At 66.1% G+C, this 14907-nt stretch overlaps 2 protein-coding genes across 2 annotated transcripts; one reads left to right on the top strand and one right to left on the bottom strand.

Annotated features, from left to right (window-relative positions):
- Positions 1 to 1156: 1156 nt before the first annotated feature.
- On the top strand, positions 1157 to 7062 carry LOC308056718 (rho-related BTB domain-containing protein 2-like). The gene is made up of 9 exons (XM_080372481.1): positions 1157 to 1476; positions 1581 to 1684; positions 3388 to 3573; positions 3662 to 4593; positions 4969 to 5087; positions 5355 to 5505; positions 5749 to 5837; positions 5955 to 6060; positions 6152 to 7062. Exons 1-9 carry the CDS (start codon positions 1285 to 1287, stop codon positions 6319 to 6321), a joined length of 2049 nt encoding a protein of 682 aa, XP_080228607.1. The 5' UTR covers positions 1157 to 1284; the 3' UTR covers positions 6322 to 7062.
- Positions 7063 to 7148: 86 nt separating this feature from the next.
- Positions 7149 to 14580, bottom strand: WDR54 (WD repeat domain 54). The gene is made up of 10 exons (XM_080372675.1): positions 14525 to 14580; positions 13784 to 14003; positions 12827 to 12889; positions 12550 to 12616; positions 12094 to 12150; positions 11681 to 11808; positions 9647 to 9747; positions 9293 to 9455; positions 9044 to 9118; positions 7149 to 8583 (listed from the first exon to the last, which is right to left on the bottom strand). Exons 1-10 carry the CDS (start codon positions 14542 to 14544, stop codon positions 8452 to 8454), a joined length of 1026 nt encoding a protein of 341 aa, XP_080228801.1. The 5' UTR covers positions 14545 to 14580; the 3' UTR covers positions 7149 to 8451.
- Between the last annotated feature and the right edge of the window lie 327 nt (positions 14581 to 14907).

Consider the following 14907-nt stretch of genomic DNA (forward strand, 5'->3'; position numbering starts at 1 on the left):
TGTGGGACTGCAGGTAAGGTGTGACACCCAGCTGTGGCAGGGCAGCAGGCAGGGCAGCGCCAGGCAGGGCTGTACAGACAAGCCGGGGTGCAGGATGCTCAGCCCTGGGCTGGGGCTGGTGTGGGGGTCCCGTCTCCATCCCTGTCCCCGTCCTGGCACAGCTGCACTGGCCTGCTCCCATGTTTGGTCACCGCTGCCCTCAAAGCCCCAGGGAGGGCAAACACTGCAGCTGGGAAACAGGGCTGCGGGGTGGGGCAGCCCCTGTCCACCTGCCCCCCCATCCCAGGCTCCACGTGCCACCAGGCCCCATGTGCCCAGCCTCCCAGCAAGGGGACCCGTCTGCTGTGGCCACCAACTCACCTTGGCCACCAGCCCATTATGGCCACCAATTCTGTGAGCCCGCACCTGCCGTGATGCACCCCCCCCCCCCCCCCCGAGTGCCACTCTGGTGCCCTCCCGGGGAGCCCAGTGGAGGCTTGTGGGTGTTGGGGGCACCAGCAGTGCTGGTGGTGTTACTGGTGTCACAGGTCTGTGCTGGAGCACCCTGATATCACTGTCCTCACTTGTGTGTGCTGGTGCTGGTGGTTCATACTGGTGTTCACTGGTGTCACAGGTGAGAGGTGGGCGCTGGCTGTGCCGGGAGGCTGGTCTGCAGGGGTGAACAGTGTCACTGGTGATGCTGGTGTCACTGGTGTTGCTGGTGTCAGTGGTGGTGTCAGTTTCACTGCTGTCGCTGCTGTTGCTGATGTTACTGGTGTCACCGGTGGTGCGGGTGTCACTAGTGTCGCTGGTGTCTCCGGTGCCGCTGCTGTCGTCGTTGTGGCCGCTGCTGCCGGTGCCCCGCCGCGGGTGGGCGGGGCGTGGTGATGGGGGCGCGTCCCGGCCCCCCCGCCCCCCTGAGGAGGGGGCGCGGCCCCGCGCGCCGGGGAAGGGGCGGTGGGAGGGGGGGCGGGCGGTCACGTGGCCGCGGCGCCCCCTGGCGGCGCTCCTTTGTCCGCGCGCGGGCGGGGCGGCGGCGGGGCGGGGCGGCGGGGCGGGGCCGGGAGGGGCGGGGCGGGCGCGGATTGGCGGGACAGGCGGGGCGGGGCGGGTGGGGCGGGGCGGCGCGGCGGGGCGGTCGCGGATTGGCGGCGGGGCGGGGCGGGGCGGGGCGGGGCGGGCGGGGTAGCGGGCCCGGGCGGCGGCGCGGGCATGGGCGGGGGGCGGCGCTGAGCGCGGCCGCTCCGTGCGGGGCCGCTCCGTGCGGGGCCGCTGCCCGGGCCCGGTCGCCCGCCCGCGGGGCCGATGGACCTGGACGTGGACTACGAGCGCCCCAACGTCGAGACCATCAAGTGCGTGGTGGTGGGCGACAACGCGGTGGGGAAGACGCGGCTGATCTGCGCCCGCGCCTGCAACGCCACGCTCAGCCAGTACCAGCTGCTGGCCACGCACGTCCCCACCGTCTGGGCCATCGACCAGTACCGCGTCTGCCAGGAGGTGCGGGGCGCCGGGGGGGCGGCGGGCACTGGCAGGCGGCGCGAGGGGGGCGGCGCCGGGGGCCGGGGCCGGGGTCGTGACGGCGGCGCTCCCTGTCCGGACAGGTGCTGGAGCGCTCCCGGGATGTGGTGGACGAGGTCAGCGTCTCCCTGCGCCTCTGGGACACCTTCGGGGACCACCACAAGGACCGGCGCTTCGCCTATGGCAGGTGGGACCGCGGGTGCCCTGAGCCGCACCACCAGCACCCCAATCCTTGCCACTAGTACCTCAACCCCTGCCACCGGCACTCCAACCCCTGCCTGCAGCACCCCGACCAGCCACTGGCACCCCAACCCCTGCCATTGGCACCCCAACCTGGCACCCAGACCCCCACCACTGGCACCCCAGTCCCTGACACCAGCACCCCAACCTAGCACCCTGTCCCCCCAGCCCTGCTCCTGCCCTGTCTGTCCAAGGGCACGTGGGGCCGAAGGGGCCCCCTGGGCTCCTGCCAGTGCCCAGAGGGCAGCTCTGGCACCCCAAACCCTCGGGGGCTGGGAGTGCCCTCACCTTCCGGCTGGTAGCTGCTTTGGGTGCCCCGGGGGCACCGTGGCCCCAGCTGGGGCAGCAGTGGGGCTGTGCACCCTGACAACTGGGCAGGGAACCCTTCGTGCTTGCAGCTTCCCCGGGGGGCAGCTGGCACCAGCTTCCCCAGGGCTGCCTGTCTGGGGAGGGGGGTGACCCTGGGGTGCCAGGACCCTTCCCTTGGGGGTGCTGGCCTGGCAGCGGGGGATGCCTCTGGGCCATGGCCAAGCAGTCACCAGCCCCCCGGCTCCACCACACTGTAAACACCACCCTTCCCGTGGCTGCTGGCACGTCCAGGCTCTTATCGGCTGCCGCACTGTGCCAGCACGGCTCTGCACGCTCTAATCTCCCCTCTGCACTGCCCCAGGGTCAGGGGCCAGAGGCCGGGATGGCCCCACGGGGTGGGGGCACCCCTGGCCAGGGGATATGGGGGGCTGCCCCAAGGTGCTCGGTGCTGCCAGCCGTGCTGGGTCTGCCGGCTCCGACCCCTGGGGTGGTGGATGCCGGGTCCTGCCTCGGGCCAGCATCACCCGTGGGTGAGCGGTGACTCCCATGCTGGCCAGGGGCCCGCGGGAGGCAGCGGGTGGCGTCTATCTTGGTCCCTGACATGGGCCTGGCTCCAAGCGGGCCTCCTGGTCACATCTTGGCAAGGCGCAGACTAAAAACAAACCAGGTCTGGGGCCACGTGGCTGCTCCCGGCCGCCTTATAAGGCCCCGGGAACCGCAGGGACCTGGGCGCTGCTGGCACCTTCCGTGTGTCCCCTGTCACCTTGCCTGGGGAGGCTCCCCCGAGCCACTGGCAGAGCTGGCGTGGGGCTGGGACAACGGTGGCAGCCTGACAGCCCCATGCCAGGGTGGCCAGGCAGGGTTGGTCCCTGCAGCCCTGCCCATGCCAGGGGCTGGCACATGCTCCGGCACTGGCCTGGTTGCACTCCATGGGCCCCTCCTTGCACCCACCTGTGCTCGGCTGCTGCCCCAGTGCTCTGCTGCGGGGTTCAGGGGCCAGGGCAAACCGTGCTGTGCCGTGCCAGCGCTGTGCCAGACCCAAGCTGGGCTGGCCCTCGGCTTGGCTGACCATGGTGACCCAGAGCTGGGTGTCCTTGGCTCCCTCCTTCGTCTTGGGGGGCTCCCAGGGGTCATGGGACAGAGCCTTGCCAGGGCAGGCGGGGGTTCCCAGGCTGGGGGTGGCTGTCTCCAGCGATGCCTGGTCCCCCCTGGGCAGGGATGGGATCTCTGTGGCATTCCTCGAGCAAAGCAGGGTGCAGGGGTGGCCAGGGGATACAGAGGTGACAGGGGGTTGTTATTGGGGCAGGGCTGCCTTCACCTTCCTCCTCCTTGTGGCCACAGGTCAGATGTGGTCGTGCTGTGCTTTTCGCTGGCAAACCCCAACTCCCTGCGCCATGTGAAGACGATGTGGTACCCTGAGATCAAGCACTTCTGCCCCCGCACGCCCATCGTGCTGGTGGGGTGCCAGCTGGACCTGCGCTATGCCGACCTGGAGGCTGTCAACCGGGCCCGCCGCCCCTTGGCCAAGTGAGACTGCCATGCTGGGCGGGCAGGGGGTGGCTGGGGGCCAGGCTCTTCCGCACGTGGTGACACAGCCCCACTCTGTCTCCCCCAGGCCCATCAAGCCCACGGACATCCTGCCACCGGAGCGGGGCCATGAGGTGGCCAAGGAGCTGGGGGTGCCCTACTACGAGACCAGTGTGGTGGCCCAGTTTGGCATCAAGGACGTCTTCGATAACGCCATCCGTGCCGCTCTCATCTCCCGCCGGCACCTCCAGTTCTGGAAGTCCCACCTGAAGAAAATGCAGCGGCCACTGCTGCAGGCCCCCTTCCTGCCCCCTAAGCCCCCGCCACCCGTCATCCAGGTCCCTGACCCGCCGGCCAGCCGCAGCTGGGGCCCTGCTGCCCTCTTCTGCACCCCACTCTGTGCCGACGTTGTCTTCCAGCTGCAAGGCGGACAGCAGGTCTTTGCCCACCGGGTCTACCTGGCTACCTCCTGCTCCAAGTTCTATGACCTCTTCACCCTGGAGGGGCCACGGGGGGCGGGAAAGGAGCCTGCTGTCCGCACGAAGAGCCTGGACGGGGAGCGGGGGGTCCTGGCTGTGGGGGCGCACGCCCCGCTGCGGACTTCACAGAGTGATGATGCGCTGCGGCCAGCAGCAGGAGAAGGCGGGGCGCCAAGTGGTGGCAGTGGCCGTGACCTGTCGGCGTGGGGCCGCGGCTTCATCAGCATGCGCTGGGAGCTGGTGGCCGACCCAGTGGCAGGGCGAGAGAAGCGGATGGCAGTGGTGTGCATGGACCGGCGGGTGCAGGCAGAGCCCTTCCGCGCCGTGCTGGAGTACCTCTACACGGGGCGGCTGGACCAGGCGCGTGGGGACCTGATGCAGGTGGCCACCATTGCCGAGCTGCTAGAGGTCTTTGACCTGCGCATGATGGTGGCCAACGTGCTCAACAAGGAGAGCTTCATGAACCAGGAGATCACCAAGGCCTTCCATGTCCGCCGTGCCAACCGCATCAAGGAGTGCCTGGGGAAGGGGGTCTTTGCAGGTGGGGGGGGTCCCTGGCCAGTGGGAGCAGAGGGAGGGCCACCAGGGCTGCCCTGGCTGGGGACATCATCCAGCTCCTTCCCCTCTGGCTGGGTGTCCTGGCTCCTACAGTGCCCTGCCTGGGCCCAGGGCTCCCAGCCAGCCTGATCCCCCTCCTTCTGCCATGAATGCTGTGGTCTGGGGGTCCTGGAGCCCTCGTCCCTTCCCCGTGCCATCCCCAGCACATGTGGCAGTGCCACGCTCCCTGTGCTGGGTCAGCCATGGTGGGGGCTGCAAGCAGTGCCCAGAGCGTGTGTCCCTGGGCCAGCCATGGCAGGGGCTGAGGTGGCTGGGGGCTGGCTGTCCCTGTACTGATGCTGTCCCCTTGCCATCCCAGATGTGGTTTTCCACGTGGATGATGGGGCTGTGCCGGCGCACAAGCCCCTGCTCATTGCTGGCTGCGACTGGATGATGGCCATGTTCCGGGGGGCTTTCCGGGAGAGCTACGCTGCTGAGGTGAGGGGCCGCGAGGGACGGTGATGGTGGGAGGGTTGTCCCCACTGGCTCTGCCACAAGGAGGATGGGCATCTCTTGGCAGCATTGGCTTGCTGAGAACTGGGGGTTGGCTTGGACCCCCTGACCCTGGCACGTGCGAGTCCTGCTTTCCCTCTTGTTAAAGAGAAAGCAGGGGTCTGTGCCAGGGCGGCGGGGGGGTGGTGCCAGGGCAGGTGCTGCTGGCAGCGGCTCTGCATGCCGGGCCTCCCCAGACCCCCTGTCCCACAGGTCTCCCTGCCCGGCACCAACTGCGCCTGCCTGCGCGCCGTCCTTGACTTCCTCTACACCGGCGTCTTCACCCCCACGCCTGACCTGGACGCCATGGAGCTCCTCATCCTCACCAACCGCCTCTGCCTGCCCCGGCTGCAGGCGCTCACAGGTGAGGCCCAGGCACCACTGGCCCCCCACCCCAGCCCCCTGCCGGCCCCTGCTGATGTCAGCTGCCAATATTACGGTGCTGCAGGGACAGGGATCGATGTGTCCCCAGTGCGTCATTAATGGGGTCCTTATGTAAGAGCCGGATGAGCCCGTACCCCCAGGGCACAGCCCGGCTGCTGGGGCGCATGTCCCGGCACACGTGCTCTCCCCGGTGCTGACGGTTGTCCCCCTGTCCCCCCCCCAGAGCAGTACGCCGTGGATGAGCTGCTGCGAGCCTTCATGCAGCGGGTGGAGATCGACGAGCAGGTCATCATCTACCTGGAGATGACGCAGGTATGTGGTGGGGCGGCTGGGCTGCAAGCCCTGCAGCTCTTGGGGGTGGGGTGGGGACCGTGGGGTGCGGGCAGCTGCCTGCACCGTGCACCCTGCTCAGCCTGCCCCTGCCCGCAGTTCCACAATGCCCGGCAGCTGGCCGCCTGGTGCCTGCACTACATCTGCACCAACTACAACAGCGTCTGCCGCCGCTTCCCCCGTGAGATGAAGTTCATGTCCGCAGGTAGGGCGCGGGGGGCCGAGGGCAGCGCGGGGGGGCGAGGGCAGCGCGGGGGGCCGTGCCGCGCTCTGACCGCGGTGCCCCGGCCCCGCAGAGAACCAGGCGCACTTTGAGCGGCACCGCTGGCCGCCCGTGTGGTACCTGAAGGAGGAGGACCTGTACCTGCGCTCCAAGAAGGAGCGGGAGCGGGAGGAGCAGCTGCAGCGCAAGCAGCACACCCGCAGCAAGTGGTGCTTCTGGCGGCCCTCGCCCCACGTCTCCTGAGCCGGGGGACAAGGCCGGGCCGGGGGCTGCCCGCTCAGCCCCTCACCCTGCCGAGGGCTGTCTACCCCGGCCACTGCCTGTTTACACCCCCCGCCCCGGCTGTTTACAGGCGGTGGGCCACGGCCCGGCCCCCCCACCGTCCCACCGTGCCTTTCCCCGGCGCGGGAGCCATCCCGGCAGGGCCCCCCCGGCCCCGGCCGACGCTGGTGCTACCTCTGATCGAGCAGTATTGCGGGGCTGGGGGCAGGCGGGGAGTGGGGGTCTGCCGGCCTCCTCCCGGGGGCCCCCCTCCCGTGCCAGGTGCTCCCCCGGGCAGGGCTCGCTGGTGCTGTATTTTCCCCCTCCCCCGACAGAGGCGGGGGACCAAGCTGTGAGCGGGGCAGGTGGGTGGGGTGGTGGGCATGGGGCTCCTGGGGGTCCCTGGGTGCTTGTGTGGCTGTAAGAGCCGCTCCTGCCTGGGGGGAGGGCGGCCTGGCCCCCCCAGCTCATCTCTGTGCCTTGGACGTGCCCCTGTGGGGCCATGGGCTGTGTCCCTGCGGCAGGGGCCATCGTCCCCGGCCCGGGTGTCCCGGGGCCGAACTGCACAACCGTTTTTACACTTTTTTACCCTCACCCCATGAGCACACTGGCCCTCGGGCCCCCCTGCCCCCAGGGCCCCCCCAGCATGGTGAGCAGGGCTGCCAATGCCTCTCAGCATCGGCTGTTTTAACCTTTAATAAAATCTTTTGTAACGGGCCTGGATTCTGCGCTCCCCGCTCAGTGCTCGGCCATCGCCCACCCGGCCCCTCGACCCACTGCCCAGGAAGGAGCAACACGGGGTAGGGGGCTTCATTCAGGTGCATTTATCATGGGTAGGGGGTACACACCACATGGGGAACACAAGCATGGGGTCCTGACCCACAGTGGGGAGGAGATGGCATGTGCGGTGGGACTGACCCCTGTCTGGGGCGGGGGGGCTCACAGGTGGTGTGTGTTTGGGGAGAACAGATGACTGGGAAATTGGGGGGTGTCTCTGCCCCATAGCTTAGGGCTGGGCAGCACAGGGAGAGCTGGATCCCCAGCCCCAGCATGGCAGGAGGGGCTGGGGGCTGCAGGGGGGTCTCTCCCCCCCTTCCAGGGCCTGTCCTGGGTTGAGCTGGCTCCGCAGGGCCCTGGGAGCGGAGCCAGAGACTGAGCTGGTCCCTGGGGCTGTGTCAGCTCCCGCGGCCGGGACGGGAGAGCTGGGGCAGGGCAGCCCGCGGGGGGCCAGGGCAGGGCCCAGGGCATGTCCTGGCGCAGCATCTGCCCCCCACTTCCCACACAGGCTGGTTAGGTCAGGGCCAAAGCCAGCAGGGTGGGGCAAGGGTGAGAACGGAGCAGGGGGACAGCACAGTGGCTGCGCTGGGGGGGGAAACGACTGTCCCTGGGGGGCCCTGGCAGACAGCGCGGTGCAGCTGCCTCTGCCTCTTCCAGCCCCGGAGCACAGCTGCGGCCCTGCGCATCTGGCCAGCGGCCATGGGGATGGAAGTGCCGTGGGGATGGAAGGTGCCACGGGGACCTGCGCGTCCCCATGGCTCCCTGGGGAGGGGCAGCAGCTCCTCTCCCCTCCCGGGTAACAGTGCTGCCCCAGGGGAGGGCGGCCCCGCGGGTGCTGCACCCACGAGGCGCCGTCGCCCCGGCTGGGAACAGCTCCCGAGGCTCTCCCGGCCGGAGCAGCGTGTCACACAGGTTTGCCCTGAATCCTCTCCCGTCTGCACCAAAGCTGCGGCTGGGAAAAGGGGAGCTGGTTCTGCTCCCTGCCCTGCTGGCCCGCCTACCCTGCAGGAAGGGCTGGGGGGGCCAGTGGGAGGGCAGCCCCCTGCTCACGGACCCACTCGGGGGCCTGCATAGCTGGAGCTGCTCCAGACCATGTTCCCGGCACATGGCCATGCCACGCTGAGGGCAGGTTCACTTTGGGAGCGAGGGGATCCTGGCTCAGCTGCACCTCTGCACAGATTTGCACCCCTGTGCCGCTGCTGCCCGGGCCCCATGGAGCAGAAGTGGGGGGTCTGCGATGCACTCCCCTTTGCCAACAGTGCTGCAGTGCAGCTGCACCGCAGTGCCAGGGTAGCCCAGTGCTCCCTGCCCTGGACAGACCCCGCAGCTCGCAGCCTACGTGCGGCCGTAGCGGAAGATCTCGCTCAGGTCGTAGCCGGTCACGGCAAAAGAGTTTCCCTCGGGGTCGCAGAAGCGGGCGCCACAGACCTGGGTGTCAGTCACACACTCGCCGTGGCAGTGCTCCACCTGCAAGCGGGGAGAGGAGCCGAAACGTGGCACAGCCACAGCCCAAGGACCTGCCTCAGGCCCCTGCCCACCTGCAGAGCCATCCTCTCGGGGTGACAGGCAAGGACTGTGGGCATGTGGGCAGGCCAGTGGGCCGTGGCTTGAGCTTGCCCTTTCAGGAGCTCAAGAACCATATCCCCGTCAGACAGAGCAGCCTTCCCGGCTTGTACCTCTGCCAGTCTAGGACAGAACTGGGGATCGCAGCAGGGGACAGAAGACAGCCATGCTATCCCATGCTGCTCAGGCTGGGCCTGGCGGGGCTTCCACTGAGCCCTTCTCTGTGGTCATGGTGCCTCACCAGAGGCTGAGGACAGAGGACAGAGCAGCCGCCTGTGCTGTGGCCCCACAGGGCAGCGATGCCTTGGAGCACCACCAACCTGCCCCAGGCTCCCCACTGAGGGCTGCTGCTGCACAGACTCACCTCCACATCGTCCGTGTCCAGGTTCCTGCTGAGCTTCCAAACATGAACAAAGGAGTCCTCCGCACCCGACAACAGCTGCAAAGGGAGCGGGACAGAGGCCATGGGGACTGGGAGGCCAGAGGGATGCCGTGGAGGTGGCAATGCCGTGTGCTGGGGCAAGGAAGCAGCTCCTGCCTGACCATCCGCAGGCTGCCACACTCCAGGCTGGTGGGCTGCTGGGGTGGGATGCCCCAGCACAGCCAGCCATACCTTTCCAGTCTGTGGTGCCAGGTCCAGTGCGTAGATCCAACGAGCGTGAGCATTGACCTCAGCGCGCAGGAGACCAGTTGTTGCCTCGTACAGCCGAATCTGCCCGTTTCCGTAGCCAGCAGCCACGATCCCGTTCCACAGCTTCACAGAGGAGCAGGTGCAGCTGGGCACAGGGACACGTCTCACCTCCTCCCCTCCTGACTGCAGACCCACATGCCGGGGGCTGGTGCTGGGTGTCCCCCTCCTGCCACCCTCCCATCCCTTGCGAGACACCAACACGGTCTGGCCGGGGATGTCTGCCACCGCGCACTCACAGGACCCCACTGCGTGGCTCCACCTGCCCCTCAGGATTACCCAAAGGCCGGGATTTTGCTAAGCAGGGCAAACTCCTCTCCTGTGCTCCAGACGCAGAGGGTCCCAGCGTCATCGGCGGTCACCAGGTCACCAGCCCCATCCTGTGAAGCAGAGGTGGGTCAGCCTCCACCCTGGCGCCGCCTGCGGGGTAGCCAGCTCTGCTGTTGGCAGCAAGCAGCTGACTCACGCCAGGCAGAAAGTTCTTGCTGCCCCAGTTGCCTGCACCACCGAAGCTGCTGCACAGCAAAGCCAGAGCCTGCAGCAGAACAAGCTTAAAGTTTAACAGCTCATAGAAACTGCTGACACCTTTTGTGAACGAGCAAGGCTTGGCTGGGATCACACACGGGCATTTCAGTTTAAACATGTTTGTGTTTAGCAACACTAATTACACATAGGATAAATTTCTAGGAAGAATTGCTGCATCTCCTCCCTCTGCGCCTGAGTCTCAACACTTCACCTTACAGGAACCTGGGATTTCACATGCCAGGCCCCGTCTCTCACTCACAAGCCTTTAACAAACCACAGTGAAAGTCCAAGAGAGCCACGTTAGAGGACAGTCACTGCAGAGAGAGGTAGATGACAGAACAGCTTTCACATAAACAAGCTCCATATCCAGGCTAATTGGGAACCAGTTCTAGGCAATTAATTGTTCAGGGGAGTCCCAAACGCAGAGAAAGTTAAATGTAACTAATTAAAGTATAGGAAAGTGTCCTCGTTGGGAAGGAGTCAGCCAATAATGAAGAATCCAATTAGTGTGTCTGCAGAGATGTCAGCCAGACTGGGCTGAATTGCAGGAAGCCCGGTCCCAGACTGTGCTCTGTAATCAGGTGAAGTTATTTCATCTGCCACAAGACAGGTCACTGGTCCCGCTTACACCTTGGGTCGGTTATCTCCCTCCGCTGGCAAGGGGGAAAGGCTCATCCCTCCAGCCAGCACACAGGCACAGCTTTGCCCTCGGCTTCTTCACACCCCACCGCCCAGCCTGGGGAGGACAAGCAGGGTCTTGTCCCAGCAGCCAGTCCCCCGGGATGGCTCCGGAGCCATGGGTAGGACATGTCCTGTGCCCTCCTCTCGCCACACTCCCGCAGGGAGGCTCTGCTGTAGTAACTCGCCGCTCTAATGGCGAGAGCGTTAGTTTTCGCGTGGGTTTATTTGTGGCCAGTTTTGCCCATTTGCTCTTGTACCACAGCCAGCCTTAGCTCCAACAGCTCTGCTGTGTGCCAGCACTCAGCCCAATGGATCGTGGAATACTCTGGGCTGGCAATGAGCCATGCTCCCACAGCCATGCTGCTGCATGTGCGGTGGGATTGGCTCCTTCACCGTCTTTGTTGCCCCTCTCTGTGCCAGCATTTGCTTTCCCAGAGCCTGGGCCTGAGATTCCATCAGCTGAGAAATGTGCAGAGACTGAGGTGCTGAGGCAGAGACCAGCTGAAGGCCAATGGAAATGGGGATGGTGGGATAATGGATGGAAGAGCTGCTCCTAGCTGCCCAGGCAGCAAAGGGAACAGCCCTGGCATATTACAGCGTACATTTTAAACTACATTTGGCTCCGGTTTGCCTCATCTTGAGAGGCTGCGCTAAGCCATGGCAGGATGGCTCACAGGCTCCTGGGAGCAGGGCTGAGGAAGTAGCCATCCCAAGCCACCTCCTCCCTGAGATTTATCCCACCTGGATAGGGGAGATGCCCCTCGTGCAGAGGCAGCCACAAAAGCCAGCAAGCCTGGTGAAGGGGATGGCAGAGCCACCTGCTCCCCTGCACCGTGGCGAGTGGCTGGCTTGGGGCACCTCTGCCACACCACAGCCTCCCCATAGTTTGCCCGCAACAGAGGTTGGGCTGGCCCCAGAGAGCACCGGCTCCCAGGGTGACTGGCTGCACTCCAGGATTGGCTCAGCCATGGCCTGGGTAAACCTCAGTTCCCAGAGCCAACACCTCTGAGATGTCCCCGTGGGGCTGAGGGAACAGCTGGAGCCCCCACCACCCTCCCCCAAGCAGCAGGGACCCCACCAGCTGCTGACAGCTGACCCCACACATACCGGCGCCTGACCCAGCTCCGCTGCAATGTCAGTGATGGCATCACAGTGCCGCTCCAGGACCTCGCTCACCATGATGTTCGTCCCTTTGGGAGGGATGTCAAACACCAGCACCAGCCCAGAGGACGTTCCTGCGGGTGGGCCGGAGGAGGCATCAGCAGGGGCTTGTCACACCCTGTCCCAGGACTGAGCCTCCAGCTGGGCTCCTTGCTCCCCCCGAGCCCTGCGGCCTCTGCAGGGCGGCTCCGTACTGATGCCACTCGCCAACCTGCCCCTCTGTTCGGCACAGTCGCTCCCACAGAGACACTGCGGGGCCAACCCAGCCCCATCGGCTGACCTCACGTCGCCACACCATCCCTGAGCCCCAGCACCACCCTCCCCTCCCATCCTGCCCCAAACTCCCCAGCCTGGCTCACCCACGCAGATGAAGCGTCCGCCAGCTGCAGCAATCCCTCGAGCAAACACTGCTTGTGCTGAAGGGAAACCAAGAGCCGGTCACGACCTGCGGCAGCTCCCAGAAACAGGGAGACCAGCACAGCGGTGTGAGGCACCAGGGGCCTGTTTTGAGTGTCATTTTTAGGACAAGACCCACCGCTGCCATGCTGGGTGCTTCCAAGCCCCTTTCCAACCCCCCCAGGCCCCTGCTGAGCCAGGACAGAGAAGTCAGGGTGACGCTATGATCTTGTCCAGACCCTTCTGCAAGACTGCTGTGTCGGATGTCCTGGCTCAGTCCCAGCCGAGACTGGGAGCAAGGCTGCTGGGGTCTCTAGGCCAGGAGGAACTGGGCTGCGCTACAGGAATCACAGGCATCCAGGGAAGAAGAGTGGGCAGAGGGGCTGTGGGCTTCCCGCTGCACTCCCACCTGGATTTACCTGGAGGATGCTCTGTGACGTCCAGCGCGTGCCAATAAACCATGATGGAGCCATCGGACTCGTACATCTGGAGACAGAGCAACGGGGTGAGGCCCAAGAGACTGGGGAAGTTTCTCTCAGGGCTTCAGGCTCAACCACTGCCCCTAGACAGCTCTCTGGGTGTGCAGCAGGACCTTCAGAAGGTTCCCCCGTGCACCCAGGAGCCCAGCTGTCCACACAAGCTCATCCTCCCAGTGTCATGACTTTGCTCCTCACCCTCCCCAGGAAACTGTCTCACCTGGATCCCTTTCTGAGAGGTCAGCACCAGCAGGACCCGCGATGGCAGGACGCACCAAGCAGCCTGGAAAGAAAGGCAGCTCAGCAGGAGGCCGGGGAAGGGAAAGACGGGCCAAAAGCCCTCCCCACCTTCCAGGGGAGGGACAGTCTGCAGCTGACCAGACATGCATGTTTCTGGCTCCTGTCATGGAAGATGGGTTCCTACCATCCTCTGGGACCCCCCAAGGTCTCACAAACCTGCCCAGGATACTCCTTCCCTCTCCCCTTCCCCATAATTAGGACACTGCAGGCTCCTGCTTCTGCCCAAGTAGTTCTACAGCCACATGCGCTCAGCTGGGAAGACCCTTCCTCGCCACTCCGTAGTACCACTGTCTCCTCCCCGCACTCAGCAGATGGCCTGTTTGGGCCTAGTGGTCAGTGGGTCCCGTGTACCTGGCTTAGAGAAGGTCGGCATTAAAGCACAGACCTCTGCTAGGGCTGAGACACCCTGCCAAGTGAGCATCGTCCTCATTGGGGCACAGAAGGTAAAAGCAGAGACCAAGAGACGATGTCACAGCAAACCCCAGGCACTCCTTGTCACACTGCACTACCCCGTCCTGTTCCCACCAGCCCTGGTGAACCCGGGTGCTGGCAGCACCACACTCCTTCCACCTCCACATAGCCGTCCCTCCCTGCCATCTCCTCCACAGCCACACTGGGAGCCGCTTATTGGTTTAGTGGTTACTCTGCCTCCAACTTTGGAAGCAGCGGGCACTCCTTATGGTCCAGGCTAGGGAACCTGCTCTCTGCTGCTGCATGTCACAGCCCTCCCAGTGATGGGTCTGCTGGAAGGCTGGAAGTGAGAAGGTGGCAGATAATGGGCCGGTGAGCTTGCTTTCCCCGCTGGAGGATCTGCCAAGCAGGGCCTGAGCTGTACGACCCCGTGGCCCAAGCAGGGGTTCGGGCACGCTGCCTGTACCTGGGTGAGGAGGGATGTGCTGACGGTCATGCCGCCCTCCTTTGCCTGCAGCTGGCGGTGGGAGAAGCCGAGCCCATCGGCAGTGACCATGCTAAGGCTGGGGCCGTGCACGGTGCTGAAGCAGGTGAGCTGCCTGCCAGGCAGGGGCAGCACGCTCAGGTTGTTGTATAGGGCCGCGCTGCTGCTCTTCAGCTGGATGCTCTTCTCCTTGCGGTACATCCTGCAGGGCCGGGGCAGATCTGGGCACTGGCCATGCACTTCACTGCCGGCCTCCCGCTGCCCTCCCTGAGCCACCACTGCCGCGGCGCCCTCCCTGTACCCCTGCCAGGCCCTTCCGGCCCTCGGCGCTGCCCTGGCCCTGGGCTCACCCCCCGGCCCTGGGGTCCCCCGCCTCGGCTCTGGGGCTCCCCCTGCCCTCGGCCCTGGGTCCCCAGCCCTAGGATCCCCTCCCGACCTTGGGATCCCCTTTCAAGCCCTAGGCTGCCCTCTCCTTAGCCTTGGGTTCCCCTCACCTCGGCCCCGGTATCCCCCCCTCCTCGGCACGGGGTCCCCAACCCTGGCATCCTCCTTCCGGCCCTGGGATCCCTCTCCCCAGCCCTGGGATCCCCCCTCCCGGCCCTGGGATCCCCCTTCAGCCCTGAGATCCCCCCCCCCCCTTGTCCTGGGCTTCCCCCGGCCCCGGGATTCCCCTCCAGCCCCGGGCCTCCCCGGTCCCCGCCGTGCCCGGCACGGGAAGCTGACCCGCTGGTCGCCGCAGCCATGGAGACGGCGGCGCGGCGTGACGACGCAGCGGCGCGCAGAGGGGCGTCACGGGGGGCGGGGCCAGCGTTGCCGTGGAAACCGGGACGCTTCGCGCCTCGCGGCCGGGCGGCGGGATGGTGGTGCGGCCGGGGGCTGAGGTGAGCGGGGGGGTTGCGGGTGTTGGGGTGTGCTCGTACTGAGGGGCGCTGGGGGTGCTGGGGGGTACTGGGGGTGTTGGGCAGTGCTGGGGAGTACTGGGGTGTACTAGGGTGAGCTGGGGTGCATTGGGGTATACTGGGGATATTGGGGAGTGCTGGGGGGCACTGGGGTGTATTAGGGTGTGCTGGGGTGTATTGAGCTGTATTAGGGTGTACTGGGACGTA

Source organism: Falco punctatus (assembly GCF_963210335.1).
Source record: "Falco punctatus genome assembly, chromosome: 1".
Taxonomy (NCBI): Eukaryota; Metazoa; Chordata; class Aves; order Falconiformes; family Falconidae; genus Falco; species Falco punctatus.

Coding starts and splice junctions, on each gene's coding strand:
- LOC308056718 (XM_080372481.1), top strand. CDS start 1,285: ATGGACCTGGACGTGGACTACGAGCGCCCCAACGTCGAGACCATCAAG. Junction 1,685..3,387: donor CGGCGCTTCGCCTATGGCAG/GTGGGACCGCGG, acceptor TTGTGGCCACAG/GTCAGATGTGGTCGTGCTGT. Junction 5,088..5,354: donor GGGAGAGCTACGCTGCTGAG/GTGAGGGGCCGC, acceptor CCTGTCCCACAG/GTCTCCCTGCCCGGCACCAA.
- WDR54 (XM_080372675.1), bottom strand. CDS start 14,544: ATGGCTGCGGCGACCAGCGG. Junction 12,617..12,826: donor CCTCTCAGAAAGGGATCCAG/GTGAGACAGTTT, acceptor CTCTGTCTCCAG/ATGTACGAGTCCGATGGCTC. Junction 9,119..9,292: donor TGGCACCACAGACTGGAAAG/GTATGGCTGGCT, acceptor CTCCCTTTGCAG/CTGTTGTCGGGTGCGGAGGA.